The following is a 24,173-nucleotide window of genomic DNA, read 5'->3' on the forward strand; positions in this document are numbered from 1 at the left end:
GTTCTGCTCTGATCTCAGCTCTGAAGTCCAACATCCATCTGAGAGATCTGAACCTGAGTCACAACGCTCTGAAGGATTCAGGAGTGAAGCTGAGAGATCTTCTGGAGAGTCCAGACTGCAGACTGCAGACTCTCAGGTCAGTTCACTGACTCTCTGTTACTGCTGGAGATCTCATGTTTCATTAGATATTCATCCTGATTCTTCTACATCATTAACTTACATCCATTCAGTTGTAAATGTTCTTTTATTCATATTTTCATTTGTAGCTACTAAAGTAAGAACTGCAGACTTAGATGTTGTCTGATTCTTGAAGGAACTGGAATAGATGTTAGTTGTAAAAAGTAAATCTATGTTTTTAATATTTAGTAAACAATAACGTCTGAATAAAGATCATTTGAAGTAATATTAGTTTTACATTAATAAAGTTTACTTTCTGAAGAAGACATTTTGTTGTTGTTCCCATTCATTTAAATGTTGAGTAACATCTGATTATAAACTGATTTGTATCCTCATCATGTTTTCTTTATTCAGACTGAGGGACTGCAGTTTGTCAAAGATCAGCTGTTCTGCTCTGGCCTCAGCTCTGAAGTCCAACATCCATCTGAGAGATCTGAACCTGAGTAACAATGATCTGAAGGATTCACAGAAGCTGCTGAGAGATCTTCTGGAGAGTCCAGACTGCAGACTGGAGACCCTCAGGTCAGTAAGGGGTCTCTGCTGGTTCAGCAGTATTGTATGAACCACAGGGAGGTGTTTCTCTCACTGGGGAAACAGATCAGTGATGTTACCCACTGACTGCAGGCTCTCTCATTCTTCCATCAACTATAGAAGGCCAGCTGAACATGCAAAGCCACACTTTAGTAATCCACTCTCTAACAGACGGGGTTTTACAGAAGAGTGGGAAAGGTGGTCTGTTCTTATGGGATGTTTTTAGTTTCTAGACCAGGGGTGTCCAAACTACGGCCCGGGGGCCAAATGCGGCCCTCTGAATCCGCCCTCAGCAAATTCTGAAAGTATAATGAAATATGACCCACACATGAAACTTGTGCTTGTCTTATATTGTACTTCTTAAATATATATGTACACATATATTACTCAGTAGTATTCATGTGTTCATAATCCCACTTTTTAAATAAATTCTAAAGCTGTTGGATTGTGTTCATCTCTACAGGACCAGTTATGGGACGTTCACAGCCAAGATCCAGAAGATCTGTGAGTACTGAAACGGGGGGTTACGTATTGTAACCCTAGTTATATAAACACAGGCGGAGCCCTCTACTGGACTCTATGGGTACTACTCTCTATCATGCTGTGCGTGCTTTCACCTACTGAATTTACGTAAACGTAGCCGGCCAATCGGGGTGAGCCTACCTGAATGCGCGCGCAGGCCCACAGTATATAAGGCGGCTACAGCCCCCACCCCACTATCCTATACACTCTTCAGCGAGCGGACTAGGAAAGACAGGGCCTCCAGGTAGAGGGCTCCGCCTGTGTTTATATAACTAGGGTTACAATACGTAACCCCCCGTTATATCTCACACAGGCTCCGCCCTCTACTGGACTCTATGGTTACAGTGGGCGGAGCCCCGATGTATAAACGCCCTGTTGTCCAACAACATCGACCCACCACACCGTCCCTGACCGGCTTTTGGCTAACATCCACTGCATCCCCACTTCCTCCCATCCGGTTGTAACCGTGGAGAAGTCGGGGCCGCAACTTGGATAAGGCACACTCACACACGCTTACCTCGTGTAGAGTGTGCATGGAAAAAACTGTGCGGAGACTCCGTCTGGAGCCTACCGCGCACCATGTTCCCCAGGTCCCTCAGGAGCATGGGAAAACATAAGTGCACCACATCCCCCACTCACACACGCTCCGTGTAGAGTGGGCATGGGCAATAGTGAGGAAGGCTCTTAACAGAGTCCTCCAGCCCTGTATGGGGCTGATTGCGCACCATGTCTCCCGAGTCCCTCAGGAGCATGGGAAAAACACAAGTGCTTTATGTCCAGGGGGGGGGGGTCAGATACCTGCTGACCCACAGCCACCCCCCTCTCACCAGTCATGCGTTGCCTCGGCAAGCACCGACGACGAGAAGGAGCCAGACATGTCCAGGAGATAACATTTTATGAAGGGGCCTGGCGTAGACCAAGACGCCGCCGTGCATACAGATGAAGCGTCTTATTTTGGACAGTTTAAAATGCGAGGGTCGTGATCGGTTTGTGCACGTTCCGTGATGGCCGGCCGGCCCCCAGTCAGAGTTGATACCGCCCCCATGATAAATACATTTAATTATTGTGAAGCCAGCTGCAATGGATCATTGATCCACCAGGGGGTGCAGTGGGGTTCCACACTGGAGTCATGTGAAATCAACTTCTCTGTTGTTAATAATGTTGTTTAGTCGGAAAAAACGAACGAGCCGGCTCTCCCGATTTTTAATCCTAATTTAATCATCATCATTGATGTTTATGTTCGCCGAATTGACATGAAATCACTGACAAATATGAATATTCTGTATTCAACTTCATTGAAACGATCAGGATGGGTGTTATTTTTCCCCACAATGACCAAGTCGCTGCAAATGATCCCATGTATTACATGTACATGGCCACATTCTCAACAAAGTTACGTAACGAAACATTCTGTATTCCTTGCTTACTTTTTATTTAATGCTTTATAACAGCTGGAATAGTTCGTTTAGAACAGGCACCTCACTCGCAATCTGCTCCTCCGCAACGCCTACCACCTACCTCCGGCTGAAATTATGAATGTACAGTAAGGCATAGTAATCATAGATAACACGGCAGGCTCCGTTACAGTTTGTTTTCATCTGATTTCAAATATTTCAAATGTCTGAAGTTAATAAATACATTCTCAGTGTTCAAGTCAATAATAGTCATATAAGAAAAGTACTGATCTAATAACAGAGATTTTATAAGGACTTTTCAATGTTCGACATCGCTCATGTGAAATACAGTAAACTGGATGTTGTGGTGCCGAGAGGCGGGGTATCAAAAGTACAAGCTAAACTTTTATTTAGCATCTGAACACACTTGTAAACAACGTGATGCCCGGGAAGCGAAGACCCGGCGGAAACAGCTGGTCTGGTTCACTAAAATGTCCGTGTACAGTATATCTGGTACTAATGTATAGCGGATCTTTGTTAAGATCCATATGTCAGTAGAGATGGGATGGCAGAAGGTGCTATATATATATATATATATAATTCCAAAGCTGGTAAAGACCTTTCAAATTTAGCAATAATAGTCATATAAGAAAAGTACTGATTTGTTCTTGAATCAACTTTTTTATGGAAAATGTTTTATGTAATTTTATTTCATTTTAAATAAAATGAAAGACATTCACAGTTAATGTAATTAGATATACATTATTAATGCCATACATTTTTAAATGTAATTAGATATACATTATTAATGCCATACATTTTTGCATAAATATTTATTCAGTATGATAGCTGTCTAACAGAAGTTAAATCCATTTCTCACTTATTCTGACAATGTACTTAACCCCAAATAAAAGAACCCAATAAAAATAGTTGTTAAATAATAGTGAAGTCACGTTGTAATAACAATAACTCATCTCTCTCGGTTTTTTTTTGTTTTCTTTGTGTGCTTTGCCAAAAGCCACTGTGTCAAGTGTCCTAGTTGGGTTACCGTAACGAACAGCAGCCGGCTCTCGATTTTTAATCCTAATTTAATCGTTTATGTTCGCCGAATTGACATGAAATCACTGACAAATATGAATATACTGTATTCAACTTCATTAAAATGTTATTAACGTGCCTAAACTCAGTAATTCACTAAAAATTACTGATCCCTGGGTGTTATTTTTCCCCATAATGACCAAGTCGCTGCAAATTATCCCGCTTATTACATGGCCACATTCTCAACAAAGTACGACATGACTCCCAATATTAATTAAAATGCTTTTATGGATTTAGAAAATATTTGTATTGATTTAAAACATAGTTCTATGTATTGATTTAAATTTACATGCATCCGCTAAGAAAAATAGTCCGTTGTTACCGTTTTTTAAACAGTCAGAATGAAACGGCAGCTCTCAGCTGTGTGTTCACACTCCTAACTCTGATCTTTCTTTTCCAACAGTTACAGATGAAGCGTCTTATTTTGGACAGTTTAAAGTGCGAGGGTCGTGATCGGTTCATGCACGTTCCGTGATGGCCGGCCGGCCCCCAGTCAGACTTGATACCGCCCCCATGATAAATACATTTAATTATTGTGAAGCCAGCTGCAATGGATCATTGATCCACCAGGGGGTGCAGTGGGGTTCCACACTGGAGTCATGTGAAATCAACTTCTAAATAATAGATGTTGTTTAGTCGGAAAAAACGAACGAGCCGGCTCTCCCGATTTTTAATCCTAATTTAATCATCATCATTGATGTTTATGTTCGCCGAATTGACATGAAATCACTGACAAATATGAATATTCTGTATTCAACTTCATTGAAACGATCAGGATGGGTGTTATTTTTCCCCACAATGACCAAGTCGCTGCAAATGATCCCATGTATTACATGTACATGGCCACATTCTCAACAAAGTTACGTAACGAAACATTCTGTATTCCTTGCTTACTTTTTATTTAATGCTTTATAACAGCTGGAATAGTTCGTTTAGAACAGGCACCTCACTCGCAATCTGCTCCTCCGCAACGCCTACCTCCGGCTGAAATTATGAATGTACAGTAAGGCATAGTAATCATAGATAACACGGCAGGCTCCGTTACAGTTTGTTTTCATCTGATTTCAAATATTTCAAATGTCTGAAGTTAATAAATACATTCTCAGTGTTCAAGTCAATAATAGTCATATAAGAAAAGTACTGATCTAATAACAGAGATTTTATAAGGACTTTTCAATGTTCGACATCGCTCATGTGAAATACAGTAAACTGGATGTTGTGGTGCCGAGAGGCGGGGTATCAAAAGTACAAGCTAAACTTTTATTTAGCATCTGAACACACTTGTAAACAACGTGATGCCCGGGAAGCGAAGACCCGGCGGAAACAGCTGGTCTGGTTCACTAAAATGTCCGTGTACAGTATATCTGGTACTAATGTATAGCGGATCTTTGTTAAGATCCATATGTCAGTAGAGATGGGATGGCAGAAGGTGCTATATATATATATATATATATATAATTCCAAAGCTGGTAAAGACCTTTCAAATTTAGCAATAATAGTCATATAAGAAAAGTACTGATTTGTTCTTGAATCAACTTTTTTATGGAAAATGTTTTATGTAATTTTATTTCATTTTAAATAAAATGAAAGACATTCACAGTTAATGTAATTAGATATACATTATTAATGCCATACATTTTTAAATGTAATTAGATATACATTATTAATGCCATACATTTTTGCATAAATATTTATTCAGTATGATAGCTGTCTAACAGAAGTTAAATCCATTTCTCACTTATTCTGACAATGTACTTAACCCCAAATAAAAGAACCCAATAAAAATAGTTGTTAAATAATAGTGAAGTCACGTTGTAATAACAATAACTCATCTCTCTCGGTTTTTTTTGTTTTCTTTGTGTGCTTTGCCAAAAGCCACTGTGTCAAGTGTCCTAGTTGGGTTACCGTAACGAACAGCAGCCGGCTCTCGATTTTTAATCCTAATTTAATCGTTTATGTTCGCCGAATTGACATGAAATCACTGACAAATATGAATATACTGTATTCAACTTCATTAAAATGTTATTAACGTGCCTAAACTCAGTAATTCACTAAAAATTACTGATCCCTCCGCGTCGCGGAGGGATCTTGATCCCTGGGTGTTATTTTTCCCCATAATGACCAAGTCGCTGCAAATTATCCCGCTTATTACATGGCCACATTCTCAACAAAGTAACGACATGACTCCCAATATTAATTAAAATGCTTTTATGGATTTAGAAAATATTTTTATTGATTTAAAAACATAGTTCTATGTATTGATTTAAATTTACATGCATCCGCTAAGAAAAATAGTCCGTTGTTACCGTTTTTTAAACAGTCAGAATGAAACGGCAGCTCTCAGCTGTGTGTTCACACTCCTAACTCTGATCTTTCTTTTCCAACAGTTAAGTTAACTGTAGGTTACTCTGAGTGACAAGCTTACAGTTAGTGAAGTAACACTTTTTTTTTGTGAGTCACGACCTCGCTGTTTCATTCTAACATAACGCTCCAAATATGACTGTTTCCACTCGGACTTCAATACAGCAACACCATTGTTTGGTTTCCATGGTAGCGTGTCTCTTTAGTAGCGTGCACTCCTTTCCTGTAAATTACAGGTCCAGCCAGGCAAAAACAGTAATATGAAATATGAACGTTAGTTTTTAACTGAAATGATCAAATAAAGTCAAAATGTCACAGTGTTTACAAACATTGACCATACCGTTCACCAGCCCCCACCCCACTCTTTGTTTAAAACGAATTGGCCATCGGAATGTGTGTGTCCCAACCCCCCCCTGTGATATCTCTTCACAGGGGGGAGAGAGTTAGACGCTCGTGAATTGTCAACGGGGGGGGGGCCTCTCTGCACGGAGGAGCCGCGGAGAAGTGAATCACAGTGATCTGCTATTTTAAAGTAAATTCAACACATATCGACCCTAAATATAGCATATATTAAGAACGAGAAAGTGTTAACATCGTTTTTTGTAAACATATGACCAATGTGCGAGGGTGATGACATCAGAGCATCGTCCTATGGGCTTAGCCCCGGACAGGTACAACAGGTATTCACTCAGAGGGGGGTAGTTACCCATTTACATGTCAAAAAGCAACATACAGTAGGCGGGTGGGGGATGGTGAACGTTTACATTTCTCTACAGCAGTGGTTCCCAAACTTTTTGTGCCCAAGGCACACCAAAGGACAAGTAAAAATCTCAAGGCACACCTATTGTGCGAAATAGCCCTTATAACACGTGTTATCACTCATATCATGTAAAATATCTGTAAATGTGCATAATTATTTACTAATGCCAAATAAAATGTATAGATAGAACAATCAGTGGTTCAAGTTAGTATATTCCTCAGTGTAACATATCCACTAGTTGCAAAGCTTAAACATTTTTATATATTTTTTTATTTTAAGGGAAAGGATGTTTTCACTACTCAGTTTGTCAACTATGTTACGGACAAACTTGATGTCATTACAATCATTTGATTAAGTCCTGCACTTCAAGTAAAATCAAATTTGAAAGGCTCTTGAGTCAGCACTATGTTAATTTCAAGGCAGAAGTGCAAAATTCCATTGATAATGATGTGTAATGACGTCTACATGTCGTACAAATTGTCAACTAGGTTACCTGTCAACTAAGTTACTACAGTTATTACAGTACTGGGTAACTCAGTTGACAGGTAACCTAGTTGACAATTTCCCTATTTTGACCCATCATTTCAATGGTAGGCCTTGCCTGGATGACCACATGTCCTTTTCTTGAACAGGTTAACATCACATTTGAACATATAATTGAATTAAAATCATTAAACAATTGTAAACCATAACAATGTACGTAACATTGTTGATTGTCAATGAGTATATTAATTGACCATGTGCTATTATACATAAAATATTGTAAAAATGTAGAGGACAATCACCACAGTGTGTTCAAAATGTCTGCCAAAGAGGAACATGGCATCATGTGATGCTGGTGACATGGTATTGGGACAAACAATTTTTGAGTTAAAGGGGGAAGTTCTGTTAGTAACATAGTTGACAGAACTTTTGCGGACATTCATATATTAAGATATTTAAATTATTTAAAGGGGGAAATCAATTAAAAATATGTTATTATTCTTTAGTATTTAGACTTTTGAAATAAATGAATCATTTTTTAAATTTACTTTAATGGTTTTATTCATTATTTTGAAACCAAGACACCCTCAACTGAAAAACGGACATAGCAAAAACTGACAATTTAAGAACATCATGACACATTTCAAGCTAAATAAAGCATAGGATGCACATAATGTTTGTGTGATATTATAACATGCTTTCCAATAATAGGCAAAATATGATATTTTTGAAGAAAATAGTTAGAATAATTATAATTATCATCAATGGACATCAATGGACATGGAATGTACCCTAAATTGTAGAATCACTCAGCAGTTACATACACCAAACCTTCCAGTTATATTCCTATCAATATTATGAAGGCTTTTACAGAAGGGTTTGGTCATATATAATTCATAGCCTGAATTATATAACATTTTATACCTAAAAACATGGTGAAAATTGATATGTTAGGGCTGTTGACAGTATTTTCTGATTTATGGAGTGATACAAAGAGATATCACTCACTCAATTTCACTTTCCACTATGTCCACCGTTGTTTTTCACAACCAATGGCAGAACTTTATTGAGGCCTGTAATTAGTCAACTACAGGTCTCTTGGGTCAGTCTTTTTCTTCCAAAAAGCTTGTGACAAGATGTTATTGCTCTTGGGGCATTAAAAACAAGATTTTAACTTTAGTTTTTTATATAATATCTGCATTTTCTATTGTGAAAAACTAAGTCTTAGTTATTTAATATATAGCGCCATCTCCTGGTTAAACCCTGAAATTGGAGAATAGTGGGAGGGCCTAACATTCCTGAATACTGGTCTTTGGCAGGCAACTGGCTGGCAGTCGGCAGGAAGCTGTATGCTGGGGTCCAAAATAAGAGGCTCCATCTGTATATCTTTTACACTCACGCCGCTGAATAAGGCTGTTGACACAGCCACAGCCCATGTAGAATGTGCACGGACCCCAGTGGGGAGGGCTCTCCCCGCCCATCCATAGGCATGTGTAATGCACCTGCTTAGCCATCCTGTTAGGCGCTTCTTTGAGAGGGCTTTTCCAGCCACACCATCCCCAAAGCACACAAACAGTTGTTCAGAGCGCCTAATGGCAGCCGTGTGCTCTACATAGCATGCTAGCGCACGCACTGGGCAGAGGAGGTGCAATTTAGCCTCCCTGGCCCCAATATGGGGTGGAAGATTAAAGCCACCTAACTGAATAGCCCTTGATCTGAATGAACTTCTGATACTCTTAGGAGTAAAGGAGGGGTTCGGCCTGAGTGTCGCCCCGCTACGGTCACCCCGGATCAAAAGACAACTTGGGTGTACCGACAGAGCGGTCAGCTCGGACACTCTTTTAGCCGAAGTCAAGGCAAGTAGCAATGCTGTCTTCCATGACAGTGCTTTCAGGTAGGAGAGCTCCAGAGGCTCAAATGGTTCTGTGATCAGAGCCTCGAGCACCAACGGCAGGTCCCACTGCGGGGCGGATGTGTGCACTACTGGGCGCTGCCTCCTGACCCCCTGCAAAAACCGCGCCATAAGCGGCTGACTGAAGGCTGACCTGCCTCCAAATCCCTCATGGCAGGACGAAATGGCTGCTGCATACACCTTAATTGTGGAATGAGCCAGCCCCCTGTCCACCAGTATCTGTAAGTAGGTAAGAATAGAGCCCAGCGTGCACAACAGAGGCTCTAGACTCCTTCCTTCACACCATCGCCAGAATCCCGCCCACTTTGGCCTGTAACAAGCTGTGGTGGATTCTGCTCTTGCTGCTTGGATAGTCTGAATAACGTTATCAGACAGCCCCACCTGTCTCAGCCTGTCCCTCTCAGGAGCCAAGCCTGGAGAGGTTGGCCCAGAGTGGGTAACGCCCCTATTGCACCTGCTTCCTGAGACAGCGCTCCCCAGACCTGAGGAATCGCCCAGACCTGGCCCACCATCATCTGTGTTACCCCCGCGTTACCACGGCGCCAGGCGGCGATCTGGGGCCACCAGGATGATTGACAGCTGTTCCCGCCTCACCCTCTCCAGGAGGGGGGGGGATAAGGTGCAGCGGTGGAAAGGCGTGAAGCAGCTTTCTTGGCCATGGCTCCTGTGCAAATGTGTCGACCCCCAAGGGCGGGTTGTCCCACCGAGCCAGGGAGAACCACAGGGCACAGTGGCTGTTGCGCCGATTGGCGAACAGGTCCACCTCTGCTCTACCGAACTGAGTCCAGACCTGCTTCACCACCTCCGGGTGAAGCCTCCACTCGTCTGGCAGGGGTCCGCCTCTTGACATGAGGTCGGCCCCCCTGTTCTCCCGTCCCGGGATGTGAAGAGCCCTTAGAGACAACACAATCTGTGAAACCCACAGCCACAGGTTCTCTGCTGCGGTCAACCAGGCTATTGAGCGGACTCCGCCCTGCCTGTTGATGTACGCCACTGTGGTGCGGTTGTCGCTCCTTACTAGCACATGTTTGCCCTGTATTAAGGGTTTGCAGTGCTGTAGGACCAACATCACTGCTTGCAGCTCCAGGAGGTTGCTGTGCCGCCAGAGGCCAGCAACCACCCACAGCCCTTTCTAGACACGTCCCCCCCCCATCCTGTCACTTTCTTTTTCTTTGAAGCGTCTGTGAAGACTGTGATATAGGAGGTTACCTGCCCCAGTGGAGCTCCCCTCCGCAGATTCTCTGGGGACCCCCAGAATCGGAGGTTGCTCTCTACTGAGGGGAGGGATGGCCACCAGACGTCGTTTGTGTCTTAAGATCTAAACGAAGGCCGGTAAATCACATCTGCATGTGACGTGCATGCAGCAGTCCGAGTGGCACTACGGAGTGAGCAGCCGTCATGAGACCCAAAGTCTGCATGATGATCAAAGCTGTCACCGTCGCCCCCTGACGCAGCCTGCAGACTGCCCGCAGCAGGGATGCCTGTCTGCTTTCTGTCAGGGTGACACGTAGTCTGCCTGCATCGAGCATCACCCCCAGATATTCTACCTGCTGGTGAGGTATGGGGGAGCTCTTCTTCCAATTGACCGCAACTTCTTTTTCAACCCAACTTGGTTAGGTGTAGGATCAATTGGGCTGTGTGCAGTATTGCCCATTCCCTGGACCTGGCCATAACTATGAGGTCGTCCCTCATGCCATGGTCCCGCAGCGGTTGCAGCGTCGTGGCTGAACGTGCGTGGGGATAGGAAGTAGCCGAACGGCAGTCTGTTGTACTCGTAGGCTACCCCCTGGAAGGCAAAACGCAAATACTTTCTGTGCTCTTGGAGCAATTTCGCCATGAAAGTAAGCGTTCTTCAGGTCGATGGTTGTGAACCAATCGCCTGGCTGCACCAGTCTCAGTAACTGTTTCATAGTTAACATATGGAACTTCTTGCATGCAATGTGCTGGTTCAGGCATTGAAGATCCAGAATGGGCCTGAATTCTCCTGTCTTCTTGGGAACCAGGAAGTACAGGGAATAATGCCCCTTCTCTCTGACTTGAGAGTGCACATGCTGAGAGGAAACCTCCTCCTGGGATGACAGATGTGCTTCTCTCCTGCCTCTGAACGGAGGAGGGATGCTGCAAAACTGGAGTGAATAACCCAGTCTCAGTGTCCTGTCCATGCGCTCTGTTAATACACCACTGATTTTCCATTCCCCATAACATTGTGTTAGGGGATGTGCAATCAGCTGCGGAGCCGCAGCTATGAAGCTGTGGTACTCTCTGGTGGCCCACTCCGCCGTCAAACCCTCCATAAAAGGAAGTTTGACCCATGGGGGGCTGACACAGAAAGGGCCGTTTTTCTATAATGTAGTTTCCACTCAGAGAAAAAAACGATTTTTAACTGAGGTCCCTGAACGCACCACGGCATGCTCCCGTGAGAGCGCGCGCTCCACCATAATGCTGTTTTCTCTTAGAGAGAAATAAGCATTAATCGGAGCTTCTTCTGTCCATGAACGCACCGCGGCCCGCTCTCGGGGGGGGGGCCGCGCGTCTTCATAATGCCGTCTCTTGAAACGGACATGTGGAAAATGTGGAATGTGGAGAGAGATGACTCTTACTCTGGGATAAATGCAATCGTTTTTACTGAATGCATTTTACACACACATATCACTCTAGAACTAGAGTTACACTACGTAACCCACTGTTCTTCTGCGGAGGTCCCTGAACGCACCGCGGCCACTCTCACGGGGGGGGGGGGCCGCGCGTCGTCATAATGCCGTCTCCTTGAAACGGACATTATGGGGAAATGTGGAATGTGGAGAGAGATGACTCTTACTCACTCTTAAATGCAATCGTTTTTACTAAATGCATTTTTCACACACACATCACTCTAGAACTAGGGTTACTATATACGTAACCCACCGTTCTTGCAACAGGGCCTCTTTTCGACTTTGGAGCCACATCTATGAAGCTGTAGTATTCTCTGGTGGCCTACTCCGCTGCCAAACCTTCCATAAAAGGGAGTTCTGGCATGGGGGCTGACACAGAAAAAGGGCCGATTTTCTACCGAGGTTCTTGAACGCACCGCGGCAGCTCCCGTGGGGCCGCGGCTCTGTCAAATGACATCTCTTTGAAACGGACATTTATGGTGAAAAGTGGAAATGTGGAGAGAGATGACTCTTACTCTGGGATAAATGCAATCGTTTTCACTGAATGCATTTCTCACACACACATCACTCTCTTGAACCCGCACAGTGCTTTGACAGCACTACGGTTTATTCCACTCACGTGCACGCGCCCACCTGCTGGCTCCTATACTGGAGTTTACAGAGGGGGGCGGGGAGTGTGGGACAGTGTTCTTTCCGATCCAAAGAGCCCTTCCGTAAACACGGGGGCTCCCAGGAGATCAACACGGTCCTTTTTGAAAAGTGCCATGCGGCGTGATCCAACACCGGGATACCACACGGCAGACAACGGCAGCGGCCACGATCAAGCTACAAATAATCGCGCTGATCTGGCGAGGTGGGGGCATCTCCAGCAATGAGCGAGATGCCCAACACACCCGTGTTTATCTGCAGTCGCCCTGTCACGCGGTAGCGTGGCAGAGCTATTTTCAGCTCCCTGCCCAGCCTGCTGCCCGCTGGGAGCAGCTGTGCTCCGCCGCCATGGTCATCACCTAGGGCGGTGGACCTCCATGGACCGAACCCGGAAGTGCCCGACAACGGCAAACGGAGCCATCCGCCCCGCTGGAATGGCGAACGTGAATGGCACCGCCTCGGCCATATCCTGGTCCCCCAAACACTCTAACAGAGGTGGCGGAGATCGGTTCCCGCGATCAAACCAAGGCAGGTGGGGCATGGCCGAGATTCCAGTAATGGTGAGTCAATTTTTCGTTTCTTCTAATCTTCGTACGTTTATTTAACTCTTCGGTTGTCAGCCCGTCTGAAGAGAAAAAGGATAGTGGGGCGGCGGCTGTAGCCGCCTTATATACTGTGGGCCTGCGCGCGCATTCAGGTAGGCTCGCCCCGATTGGCCGGCTACGTTTACGTAAATTCAGTTTACGTATCATTCAGCATGATAGAGAGTAGTACCCATAGAGTCCAGTAGAGGGCGGAGCCTGTGTGAGATATAACCATATCCTCCATTCATCAAGATACTAAACTCTTGAATGGAGCATGACCTCAGAGGAAAACAACACTCTTCTTTCTCTCTTCATCATTCTGGCTGTTTCTCTTAGTTTTATCATCATCATCATTCTCTCTCTCTCTCCTTCTCCTCTCAGGTGACAGGAAGTGAAGACACACAGAAAGGTGAGAGGTTGTACCAAGTGAACTTTATTTATTGAGGTTTCAACACTTAATTAAAATGTAGTTATTGCTCAGTGTGTTTCTGGTGTTCCAGACAAATCTGTAAGCTCAGGTTTTATTTGTTCTCAGTTTATTCATCACGGGGCGAGTTTGAGACGTCCAGAGGAGCGTGGAGGCATTTTGGAGAATACAGAAGAAGACTGCAGCTGATGAGAGACTTCCTGTTAGCTCTCCTCAATATGAAATGAACAAAAACAATCCATTGTACTTAAAGCTTTTCTTAAAGATGTGTTGCACATACACGTGCCGCTACCTACCACCACCTCCCACCCATCCCGGCACCAAAGAGGAGACCCCATCGACCCCAGATACCCCAACTCACTCTTCTTCAGGTTAGCTTGGGCCCCTGACTCAATGGAAAAGTACTGGAGCCCCAAAATGTGTTCAGGCCATACCATAGGAGAATATGTCTGGATGTCCAGTCCTGCACACCAGAGGTCATGACCTTTCCCCACAGGGTATAAAGGAGGTGTCTTTGGGTTTTCTTTGTGTTCCTATGTGCAGCATAAAAGCACTGGCTGAGAGGGAGAAAGCTCCAGAGCGGGGTCTCTCCTTGGTAGGTTCTCTCAACTTGGTAAGATCTCTCAGATTGATTGGTGAATTGTTGAATGAAAGCTTGAATGTGTTAGATACCACTGACCATTTATGAGGAGATTCCTCTGGATTCTGTCGGGTTAGACTTTTAATGTTTCAACTGAAGAGGGCAGTTGAAGTTAGAATTTAGTGTAAGAAATGTAAAACTGAATTGAGCTTTTATATTAGAAAAGTACCACAGCATGATATGTTTTGTATGATTGTCATATTGTAACGAGAGAAGGTAAAAACCTGTTTAAGTGTGGACCATTTTCTTCAAATAAAAAATGATCCCACCTTTTTGGATTGGGAGAACTTAAAATAAATCTGCGCTCTCCTCTCCTGCTTAAAGGTAAGATTGCACCACTGCCACACTCACACTTAGGTAAGGCCACACCTCATTATTACTGATACCAGAATCCTTCTGGATCGCTTAAACAGATTTAGCGTGTCGTCTGAACTGAAACAGCAGTTAATTGAACCTGGTTCTTCAGGAGTTAATAGGTGAGACCTTGCTGACCTCGATGGATCTGAGCTGAGCAGTAAACTTAGAATCAATAGCTTCTGTTAGGTCAATTAGTAGGTCTGAGTTATTGCCGGAATAAATGAACAGGCCTCCCGACTCCAACAATAGTCATGGGGGTGTTCCTTGCTGAAGTTGGGAAAGGAGGGCCCCTCAACCTGAGAGTTGTGGGACAGTAGCTTTAGCATGTTAGCATTGTGAGCTAATAACTTCCACATTGGCTTGTTGGTAATGAGACGCTTGCTATTACAGTATGAATTCCTCTCACATGTTAATTGGAATAATGAGTCTGTCAGTGCCTCCATGTGCATCCTTGCTCTGTAATAAAAACAGGACACATTCTGCTTTAAACACTTTCTACTTTCCTCCCACTGCCGCTGCCAACAGAGGGCGATACAGACGTGATCTTCTCCTTGTTCCCTCGCTCTCTCGCCCCTTCGAAAGTCATTTAATTGGAACCTCCCCAGCTCTTGTAGCTTCTCTGTTTTTAAGGTCCTTGTGTTTATTGATTGCTGTGAAATGAAATGATGCCTCTCAGTGGAGTGGGATTGAGACACAGCGTTAATTACACACACACACACCCACACCCACACACACACACACACACACACACACACACACACACACACACACACACACACACACACACACACACACACACAGGCTAACTGCAGCCTCTTCACATTTACAGATACTCAGAGTTCTCCAATTGATGTAGGTGTTCCTAGAAGTGGTTATTATGAAAATACACAGGAATCTATCAGAGTATAAACCTGGTTTGTAGCCATGCTAATAGTCTGTCTACTACTAAGAACCACATTTAAATAACTCAACACCTATTGGATGGATTGCATTGCATTTGATTCATTAGTCATCTCCTCTAGCCCCTTCATTAAGGACATGCTAGTGCTAATTAGCTGTGTTAGCATGCTGAACTCGTATGTTAAACACATTATAGGAGCTAAACAGGAGCTTGATAGCATTGTGAGCATGTTAGCATAAAGCTAATAGCCTCAGTCCAGCCTCTCAGAGAATGAACACATGAACACACAGTGACCTTATTGAGTAACAGCCATAAAAGCCATTGATTACCTTTTACAACATGCTAACAGCTCCTAAGCTACTTGCACACGTTACAGACGAGCTGTACCTCGACTGAAGCTGCTGCTTCTATCTTCAAAACAACATGCTTCACTCAGAGGAGGAGATCATGTGCTGTAGTTAAAGGACAGACAGTAAGATGATGCTTCTGTGGCTGTTTTCTGCCTTTTCTCTGGTGTTTTTGACCCCAGTGTGTGACGCAGTGTGTTCAGCTCAGGAGTTCAGCTGCTCTCAGGATCTGTGTGTGTCCGAGGGAAGTGTGTGTGACTTCACTGACGACTGTGGAGATTACAGCGATGAGGAAAACTGTGAGTAAATATTGATTTTGTCAGATTTTCTCTGACTTTGAGACTGGATTACCTTTCAACAGGTGTTTTAAAGTACCTCGTACACCTATAACTTCACATATCCATATATATTCAGAGTGAACAATGTGATACACAAGTCAAGATTTAGTAATAAATTGCATTATCAACGTATATATAGCAAAAACCAGTGTCGTTCTACTATATTTCAGAGGCAAAAAGCACCTTTTGTTCATATAAAAACACATGATTTGCTGATATGGTGTAACAGAGTACTGAAATACTATTAAAAACAGTATTTCAAGTATCTAAATGTAGTCAAACCACAATGCTAAAAGGCTCTTACATGTAAAAAAGAACATGATAATAGTATTAGTACTTTTACTTTTGATACCTAAAGTACATGTTATACTTATGTACTGTGTGTATACTGAAATGCATTCATTACAACATGCGTCTGTGAGGATATTCAATGCGTGATATATCTTAAAATATGAATTAATATACATTTCATTCTTTGCAGTGGTGGAAATGAACTAAATACATTTATTGAAGTAGATTTGTTGAGGTAAACCTATCTGTATTATTACTTTAACTTCAGTATAAGATCCTGGTTCTTCTTCTGTGGTGCATCATTGATAATCCTGCCTTGCATACCAACTCACATTCAGTTTCATCCCTAATTCTTTTCAGTCTTCTGTTTCATGTTTGGCAGTGAAGTCCAGGATTAACGCTTATAATGCTCTGATGAGATGATGTTACTTTATTGTGTGCAGAAACCACATCTTAAAGCGGCCGTATTATGTTTGTTGGGGTGTTCTCTCTCCTGTAGTGTGTTTTAGTGCATGTAAATGGTCTGTAAAGGCTAAAATCCCTGCCTGATATGATGCTTTATTTACAGAATCTGTAATCTGGAGCATGTCATTAGGTTAGTTATTGTATAGGCAGGTGTTTTGCAGCGGACTGGAATGTCAATTTGATCAGATATTGCATGGAAATGTAACACTTTGACTCATTCAGAGGTAGAGAGATAGCATAAAGAGGCCGTAGACGAGAAACCCTGCAGTTTGAAAAGCTAAACTCAAAGAGGCTGAAGCATGTCTTCTTTCTGGTTGTAGGCTCTGGATATAAGAGGTGTGGTTTTGAAGATGGATTCTGTGACTTGATGCAGAGCTCAGAGTCCAGATGGATCAGAACTACCGAGGCTCCTGGACTCAAACACGACCACTCAAACACATCAGGTGGGACATTAGGGACACTAGACATCTATTTTAAACTCAACACATGTACCTTATACTTCTGCAGATCTTTTTTTAATTGTATGTTTTATTATTTATTCTACTGTTTCAACAATTAGACAGTTTATACATCCAAGAAACAAACATGATGAGTAGAAGCAGGAGGCAGAAAGCAGAGTGTATCCAGAGGTATCCCTCCGTTAGTCATCCAGCAGGATAAAGAAAAGAAAAGATCATTCTGTAATTAAATACGCACACAGATAAACAACATTCTATATATACATACACATACATATGTACACATATACGTACATACACCCATTTCCAGGGTGACAATCAAATGATAAAGTCAAACAAATAATAAATAAATTCCTACAAGTCCACGTTCAGAAAACAAGACGGTTTCATTTCTCATCCTATTTTGATGTAAACTGATAATTAAGATAATTATGATAATAGTCTTTGTACTTGTTATAGTATTTATTATTATTATCCTTACAGCAGCTAGGTGTACCCATTGTTTGGTTCGTTGGAGTAGTCTGCTAACACATTTTTTCTGACTCTTGATTTGAATGTTTGATGACAGTCATCACTTGAGAGAGTTTTGTTAAGACCACTCCATAGTTTTCAAATCCACGTCTCCCTCTCTTTCAGCTCACTTCCTGTCCCTTTCACCTGGAACCAGAACCTCTGCAGACCTGATCAGTCCTTTCTTCCTGCCCACTGAAACCTGCCAGCTGAGAGACCCTCAAATAACATCTGTTTGAACATTAAAGCACAGGAGAAATGTTACTTTAGTGGGAATGCTGACACAGCATTCCCACTAAAGAACGAGAGAGGAGACGAGGACACGAGAGAGGAGAGACGAGGACATAAGAGAGGAGACGAGGACACGAGAGAGGAGAGACGAGGACACAAGAGAGGAGACGAGGACACGAGAGAGGAGAGACGAGGACACGAGAGAGGAGAGACGAGGACATAAGAGAGGAGACGAGGACACGAGAGAGGAGAGACGAGGACATAATGTAAGAGAGGAGATGAGGACACGAGAGAGGAGAGACGAGGACATAAGAGAGGAGACGAGGACACGAGAGAGGAGAGACGAGGACACAAGAGAGGAGACGAGGACATAAGAGAGGTGACGAGGACACGAGAGAGGAGAGACGAGGACACGAGAGAGGAGAGACAAGGACATAAGAGAGGAGACGAGGACACGAGAGAGGAGAGACGAGGACACGAGAGAGGAGAGACGAGGACACGAGAGAGGAGACGAGGACACGAGAGAGGAGAGAAGAGGACACGAGAGAGGAGAGACGAGGACACGAGAGAGGAGAGACGAGGACACGAGAGAGCAGAGACGAGGACATGAGAGAGGAGAGACGAGGACACGAGAGAGGACTCGAGAGAGCAGAGACGAGGACACGAGAGAGGAGACGAGGACACGAGAGAGCAGAGACGAGGACACGAGAGATGAGACGAGGACACGAGAGAGGAGACGAGGACTCGAGAGTGGAAAGACTAGGACATAAGAGAGGACACGAGAGAGGAGAGACGAGGACACAAGAGAGGAGACGAGGACACGAGAGAGGAGAGACGAGGACATGAGAGAGGAGACGAGGACACGAGAGAGGAGAGACGAGGACACGAGAGAGGAGAGACGAGGACACAAGAGAGGAGACGAGGACACGAGAGAGGAGAGACGAGGACACAAGAGAGGAGATGAGGACACGAGAGAGGAGAGACGAGGACACAAGAGAGGAGAGACGAGGACACGAGAGAGCAGAGACGAGGACACGAGAGAGGAGACGAGGACACGAGAGAGCAGAGACGAGGACACAAGAGAGGAGATGAGGACACAAGAGAGGAGAGACGAGGACACGAGAGAGGAGACGAGGACACGAGAGAGCAGAGACGAGGACACGAGAGAGGAGACGAGGACACGAGAGAGGAGAGACGAGGACACGAGAGAGCAGAGACGAGGACACGAGAGAGGAGACGAGGACACGAGAGAGCAGAGATGAGGACACAAGAGAGGAGATGAAGACACAAGAGAGGAGAGACGAGGACACAAGAGAGGAGACGAGGACACGAGAGAGCAGAGACGAGGACACGAGAGAGGAGACGAGGACACGAGAGAGGAGAGACGAGGACCCGAGAGAGGAGAGACGAGGACATAAGAGAGGAGACGAGAACACGAGAGAGGAGAGACGAGGACACAAGAGAGGAGATGAGGACACGAGAGAGGAGAGACGAGGACACAAGAGAGGAGACGAGGACACGAGAGAGCAGAGACGAGGACACGAGAGAGGAGACGAGGACACGAGAGAGCAGAGACGAGGACACAAGAGAGGAGATGAGGACACAAGAGAGGAGAGACGAGGACACAAGAGAGGAGACGAGGACACGAGAGAGCAGAGACGAGGACACGAGAGAGGAGACGAGGACACGAGAGAGCAGAGACGAGGACACGAGAGAGGAGACGAGGACACGAGAGAGGAGAGACGAGGACACGAGAGAGCAGAGACGAGGACACGAGAGAGGAGACGAGAACACGAGAGAGGAGAGACGAGGACACAAGAGAGGAGATGAGGACACGAGAGAGGAGAGACGAGGACACAAGAGAGGAGACGAGGACACGAGAGAGCAGAGACGAGGACACGAGAGAGGAGACGAGGACACGAGAGAGCAGAGACGAGGACACAAGAGAGGAGATGAGGACACAAGAGAGGAGAGACGAGGACACAAGAGAGGAGACGAGGACACGAGAGAGCAGAGACGAGGACACGAGAGAGGAGACGAGGACACGAGAGAGGAGAGACGAGGACCCGAGAGAGGAGAGACGAGGACATAAGAGAGGAGACGAGGACACGAGAGAGCAGAGACGAGGACACGAGAGAGGAGAGACGAGGACACGAGAGAGGAGAGACGAGGACACGAGAGAGGAGAGACGAGGACACGAGAGAGGAGAGACGAGGACACAAGAGAGGAGACGAGGACACGAGAGAGGAGAGACGAGGACACGAGAGAGGAGAGACGAGGACACGAGAGAGGAGAGACGAGGACATAAGAGAGGAGACGAGGACACGAGAGAGGAGAGACGAGGACATAAGAGAGGAGACGAGGACACGAGAGAGGAGAGAAGAGGACACGAAAGAGGAGAGACGAGGACATAAGAGAGGAGACGAGGACACGAGAGAGGAGAGACGAGGACATAAGAGAGGAGACGAGGACATAAGAGAGGAGACGAGAGAGCAGAGACGAGGACACAAGAGAGGAGACGAGAACACGAGAGAGGACAGACGAGGACATAAGAGAGGAGACGAGGACACGAGAGAGGAGAGACGAGGACATAAGAGAGGAGACGAGAACACGAGAGAGGAGAGACAAGGACATAAGAGAGGAGACGAGGACACGAGAGAGGAGAGACAAGGACATAAGAGAGGAGACGAGGACACGAGAGAGGAGAGACGAGGACATAAGAGAGGAGACGAGGACACGAGAGAGGAGAGACAAGGACATAAGAGGAGACTAGGACACAAGAGAGACGAGGACATAAGAGAGGAGACAAGGACACGAGAGAGCAGAGACGAGGACATAAGAGAGGAGACGAGGACACGAGAGAGCAGAGACGAGGACACAAGAGAGGAGACGAGGACACGAGAGAGGAGAGACGAGGACATAAGAGAGAAAACAAGGACATGAGAGAGTAGAGACGAGGACACGAGAGAGGAAACAAGGACTCGAGAGTGGAAAGACTAGGACATAAGAGAGGACACGAGAGAGGAGAGACGAGGACACGAGAGAGGAGAGACGAGGACACAAGAGAGGAGACGAGGACACGAGAGAGGAGAGACGAGGACACGAGAGAGGAGAGACGAGGACACAAGAGAGGAGACGAGGACACGAGAGAGGAGAGACGAGGACATAAGAGAGGAGACGAGGACACGAGAGAGGAGAGACAAGGACATAAGAGAGGAGACAAGGACACGAGAGACGAGGACATGAGAGAGGAGACGAGGACACGAGAGAGGAGAGACAAGGACATAAGAGAGGAGACAAGGACACGAGAGACGAGGACACGAGAGAGGAGAGACGAGGACATAAGAGAGGAGACGAGGACACGAGAGAGCAGAGACAAGGACATAAGAGAGGAGACAAGGACACGAGAGACGAGGACATGAGAGAGGAGACGAGAACACGAGAGAGGAGAGACAAGGACATAAGAGAGGAGACGAGGACACGAGAGAGGAGAGACGAGGACACGAGAGAGGAGACGAGGACACGAGAGAGGAGAGACGAGGACACAAGAGAGGAGACGAGGACACGAGAGAGGAGAGACGAGGACACGAGAGAGGAAACAAGGACACGAGAGAGGAGAGACGAGGACATAAGAGAGGAGACGAGGACACGAGAGAGGAGAGACGAGGACACGAGAGAGATGAGGACACGAGAGAGGAGAGAGGACACGAGGACACGAGAGAGGAGACGAGGACTCTTAACTAATGGCCTAGTACTTGTAGAATAAGGCATTACTAAGAGTTTTATAGTGACTAATAAAGAGCCTAGAAACTGCTAACATGTTAATGAACAACTCGTTGATGCTGAACGTGCACTTTAATATAAAGTGTTTCCCAAATTACATTTCATAACATGCAGAAAAGTCTCTCTGTTTCCTCACTTATAACTAACGCTCTCAAATAGACTCTCAAATAATGTGTACTTTAGTATATATACTCACCCTGACCCTCCACTGGACAAAGGGGTTTGATATTTGCACTTTAGGTGAGTCCTAATTTAGTGTCCTGCAATAATGAGATGAACCACTAGATGGCGCCAGAGGATCATTAAAGCTGGCTTCTCTGCCTAGCAACACAAAGTACACTATACCACAAAGAACATCTCCAGTTATTATTGTGTTATTTAAATATATATAAAATGACCTTAGAAGTGTTTTCTTTGGGTCTGATTGTGACGATGAATTCTACGTCAGTCATTTGATTTATTTCACGCCTGGAAGTCTAATTCTTCGCTGCTCACTCAAGCTTAACATTTCCCTCTCAGCTATAATTGATGTTTTGTTTGTGAACGCAATGACTTTTTCTTTATTAGAGACTAAAGGACTTCTTTGATAAAGAGCACACGCAGGTAAACAGCTGCTATTAATACAAACAACACAAATAAACATGCTTTTAGTTGATTTATGACTGCTATGCTTTCAGGTGACCTGCAGAGATCTCATTACTTCTGTGTCTGATATGAAGCAGTTTAATAAGCACCACTTCAATCATCATATTAAAGCACCGTATGAGATGTGAGAGGGTCTTCTGTAGACTTTCATCATGGCATGGTCTCTAAGGTTTACTTCAGTATCTATTGTTGTTGTTTTACAAATTAAAAAGGAAAGAAAACGACCAAATCTCCAGATGAATGTTAGCTTTAAATAGTTGTTTAACTGACTTCTCTCCATGCCGTCTATTTGAAATATGTCCTGCACATATCGCTTGTTGTTCTTACGGTTAGACGGTTAAATGGACGGCTTATTAACACGTGTTCTGGGCGTCTCTCCCTCTCTTCACGAAGGCCAGTCTGTTCAAACTGAATTGAGACCAATCTGATTTGTTGAACTGAAGAATTGGTGAAATGAACACCACATGTTCAGCAGACTGCAGATTGACGCCTCTGGCAATCTGCAAGAAGACAGAGAACACCTCTTTTTGTTCTTGTGATATTTGAGCCAAAGAAAAACAAGAAATCTAAACGTGAGATTGAAGCCTCTCGTCCACTCACTGGGTCATATCTCATACATTCTGCATCTGGAAACTCTCCTTCATTCCCATTAATGCTGTCCTTCCCTTGACTGAGATAACGGCTAATTCATTCACAAACTCAATGTCCTCGATGTGTTCCACTCTCAGGACATTGTCTCTGTCATATAAGCGTCACATAAAGCTTGTCTTCCTATATATTCTGCAGCTTCATTAGCATTTCCCCAGCAGCCGCCTAACGTCCATAAAACACACCCCCAGTATAGCTCCTTAGCATACAGGAAGTCACGATGACACGGTGCACACACATCATGGGAACTGACATCCAGATGCAGTCTCTGTGGAGGAGAGTTCATGAACACTAATGCAGTATCTGGAACTCCCTTGTTCTGTTAAAGACACATTTCTTACCTTTTTCTCAGGATTTATTCAATAACATACTTTTTTAATCGCATCACGCCCTTTTAATGGATGTTGGTGTGACATTTAGATATTACAGTGAATTACAAGCTTCATCCACACGTTAACATCTACTAATGGGCTTCCTGCTTCCAAGCTGCATTGATGTTATAACGGTAACGGTGTCTGGGGGTTATAGACACCCAGAAACAATCCTTCATATATGTGTTATCATAGGAACAGTGGTTTTGTTCCCAAACAACCAAGTTAACGTCTTCATCGTCCCTGAAAGTACTTCCTTTTCAATGAGCACTGAACACTTGAAAGTGAATTGATGATTTTGCCTTAAAGTACAACTTCCTATGATGTGTAGTTAGCACACTGCTCCATCCATATTTATCATCTCTGTTTTAATGTGTACAGAACAGTGTGTGTGAAATACATTCAATGAATTGTTTGACAAATGTCTGCATCGCTCACTAGCCTCCGGGACGTCAGGGAGGAATTCCTCTTGTACTTAAAGCGACCTTTGTTTCTCTCACGAAGGAGAATTCAACCACGAGGGTTTCTTCAGAATTCATAAGCAGTGAGGCAGAAGAGGAAAGAAAAACAAATAGGGCTGAGCTGGTGGGACGAAATGTTGGAAAAGTAGGAAGTGAAAGTATGAAGTCAGACTGTCAGA

The 24,173-nt window shown here is 44.6% G+C and overlaps 1 protein-coding gene and 1 long non-coding RNA gene across 2 annotated transcripts; both read left to right on the top strand.

The window, feature by feature from the left end:
• The first annotated feature begins 1,168 nt into the window (after nucleotides 1–1,168).
• On the top strand, nucleotides 1,169–13,874 carry LOC117490118. The gene is made up of 3 exons (XR_004556647.1): nucleotides 1,169–1,212; nucleotides 13,503–13,530; nucleotides 13,657–13,874. It is a non-coding gene; the product is annotated as an uncharacterized LOC117490118 (long non-coding RNA).
• A 119-nt stretch (nucleotides 13,875–13,993) lies between these two features.
• Nucleotides 13,994–18,239, top strand: LOC117490116 (MAM and LDL-receptor class A domain-containing protein 1-like). Its single transcript, XM_034139699.1, has 5 exons — nucleotides 13,994–14,045; nucleotides 14,474–14,512; nucleotides 15,976–16,092; nucleotides 17,208–17,330; nucleotides 17,982–18,239. The coding sequence occupies exons 1-5, from the start codon at nucleotides 13,994–13,996 to the stop codon at nucleotides 18,092–18,094; spliced, it is 444 nt and encodes a 147-aa protein (XP_033995590.1). The 3' UTR covers nucleotides 18,095–18,239.
• The last annotated feature ends 5,934 nt before the right edge of the window (nucleotides 18,240–24,173 follow it).

The sequence above is a fragment of the Trematomus bernacchii genome, unplaced genomic scaffold (genome assembly GCF_902827165.1).
Source record: "Trematomus bernacchii unplaced genomic scaffold, fTreBer1.1, whole genome shotgun sequence".
NCBI lineage: Eukaryota > Metazoa > Chordata > Actinopteri > Perciformes > Nototheniidae > Trematomus > Trematomus bernacchii.

Bases quoted from the DNA above. Each gene is read 5' to 3' on its own strand.
- LOC117490116 (XM_034139699.1), top strand. From the start codon at position 13,994: ATGTCTGGATGTCCAGTCCTGCACACCAGAGGTCATGACCTTTCCCCA. The intron at 14,513-15,975 runs GTAAGATTGCAC...TTTTGACCCCAG, and splicing joins CTCTCCTCTCCTGCTTAAAG to TGTGTGACGCAGTGTGTTCA. The intron at 17,331-17,981 runs GTGGGACATTAG...CCTCTCTTTCAG, and splicing joins CGACCACTCAAACACATCAG to CTCACTTCCTGTCCCTTTCA.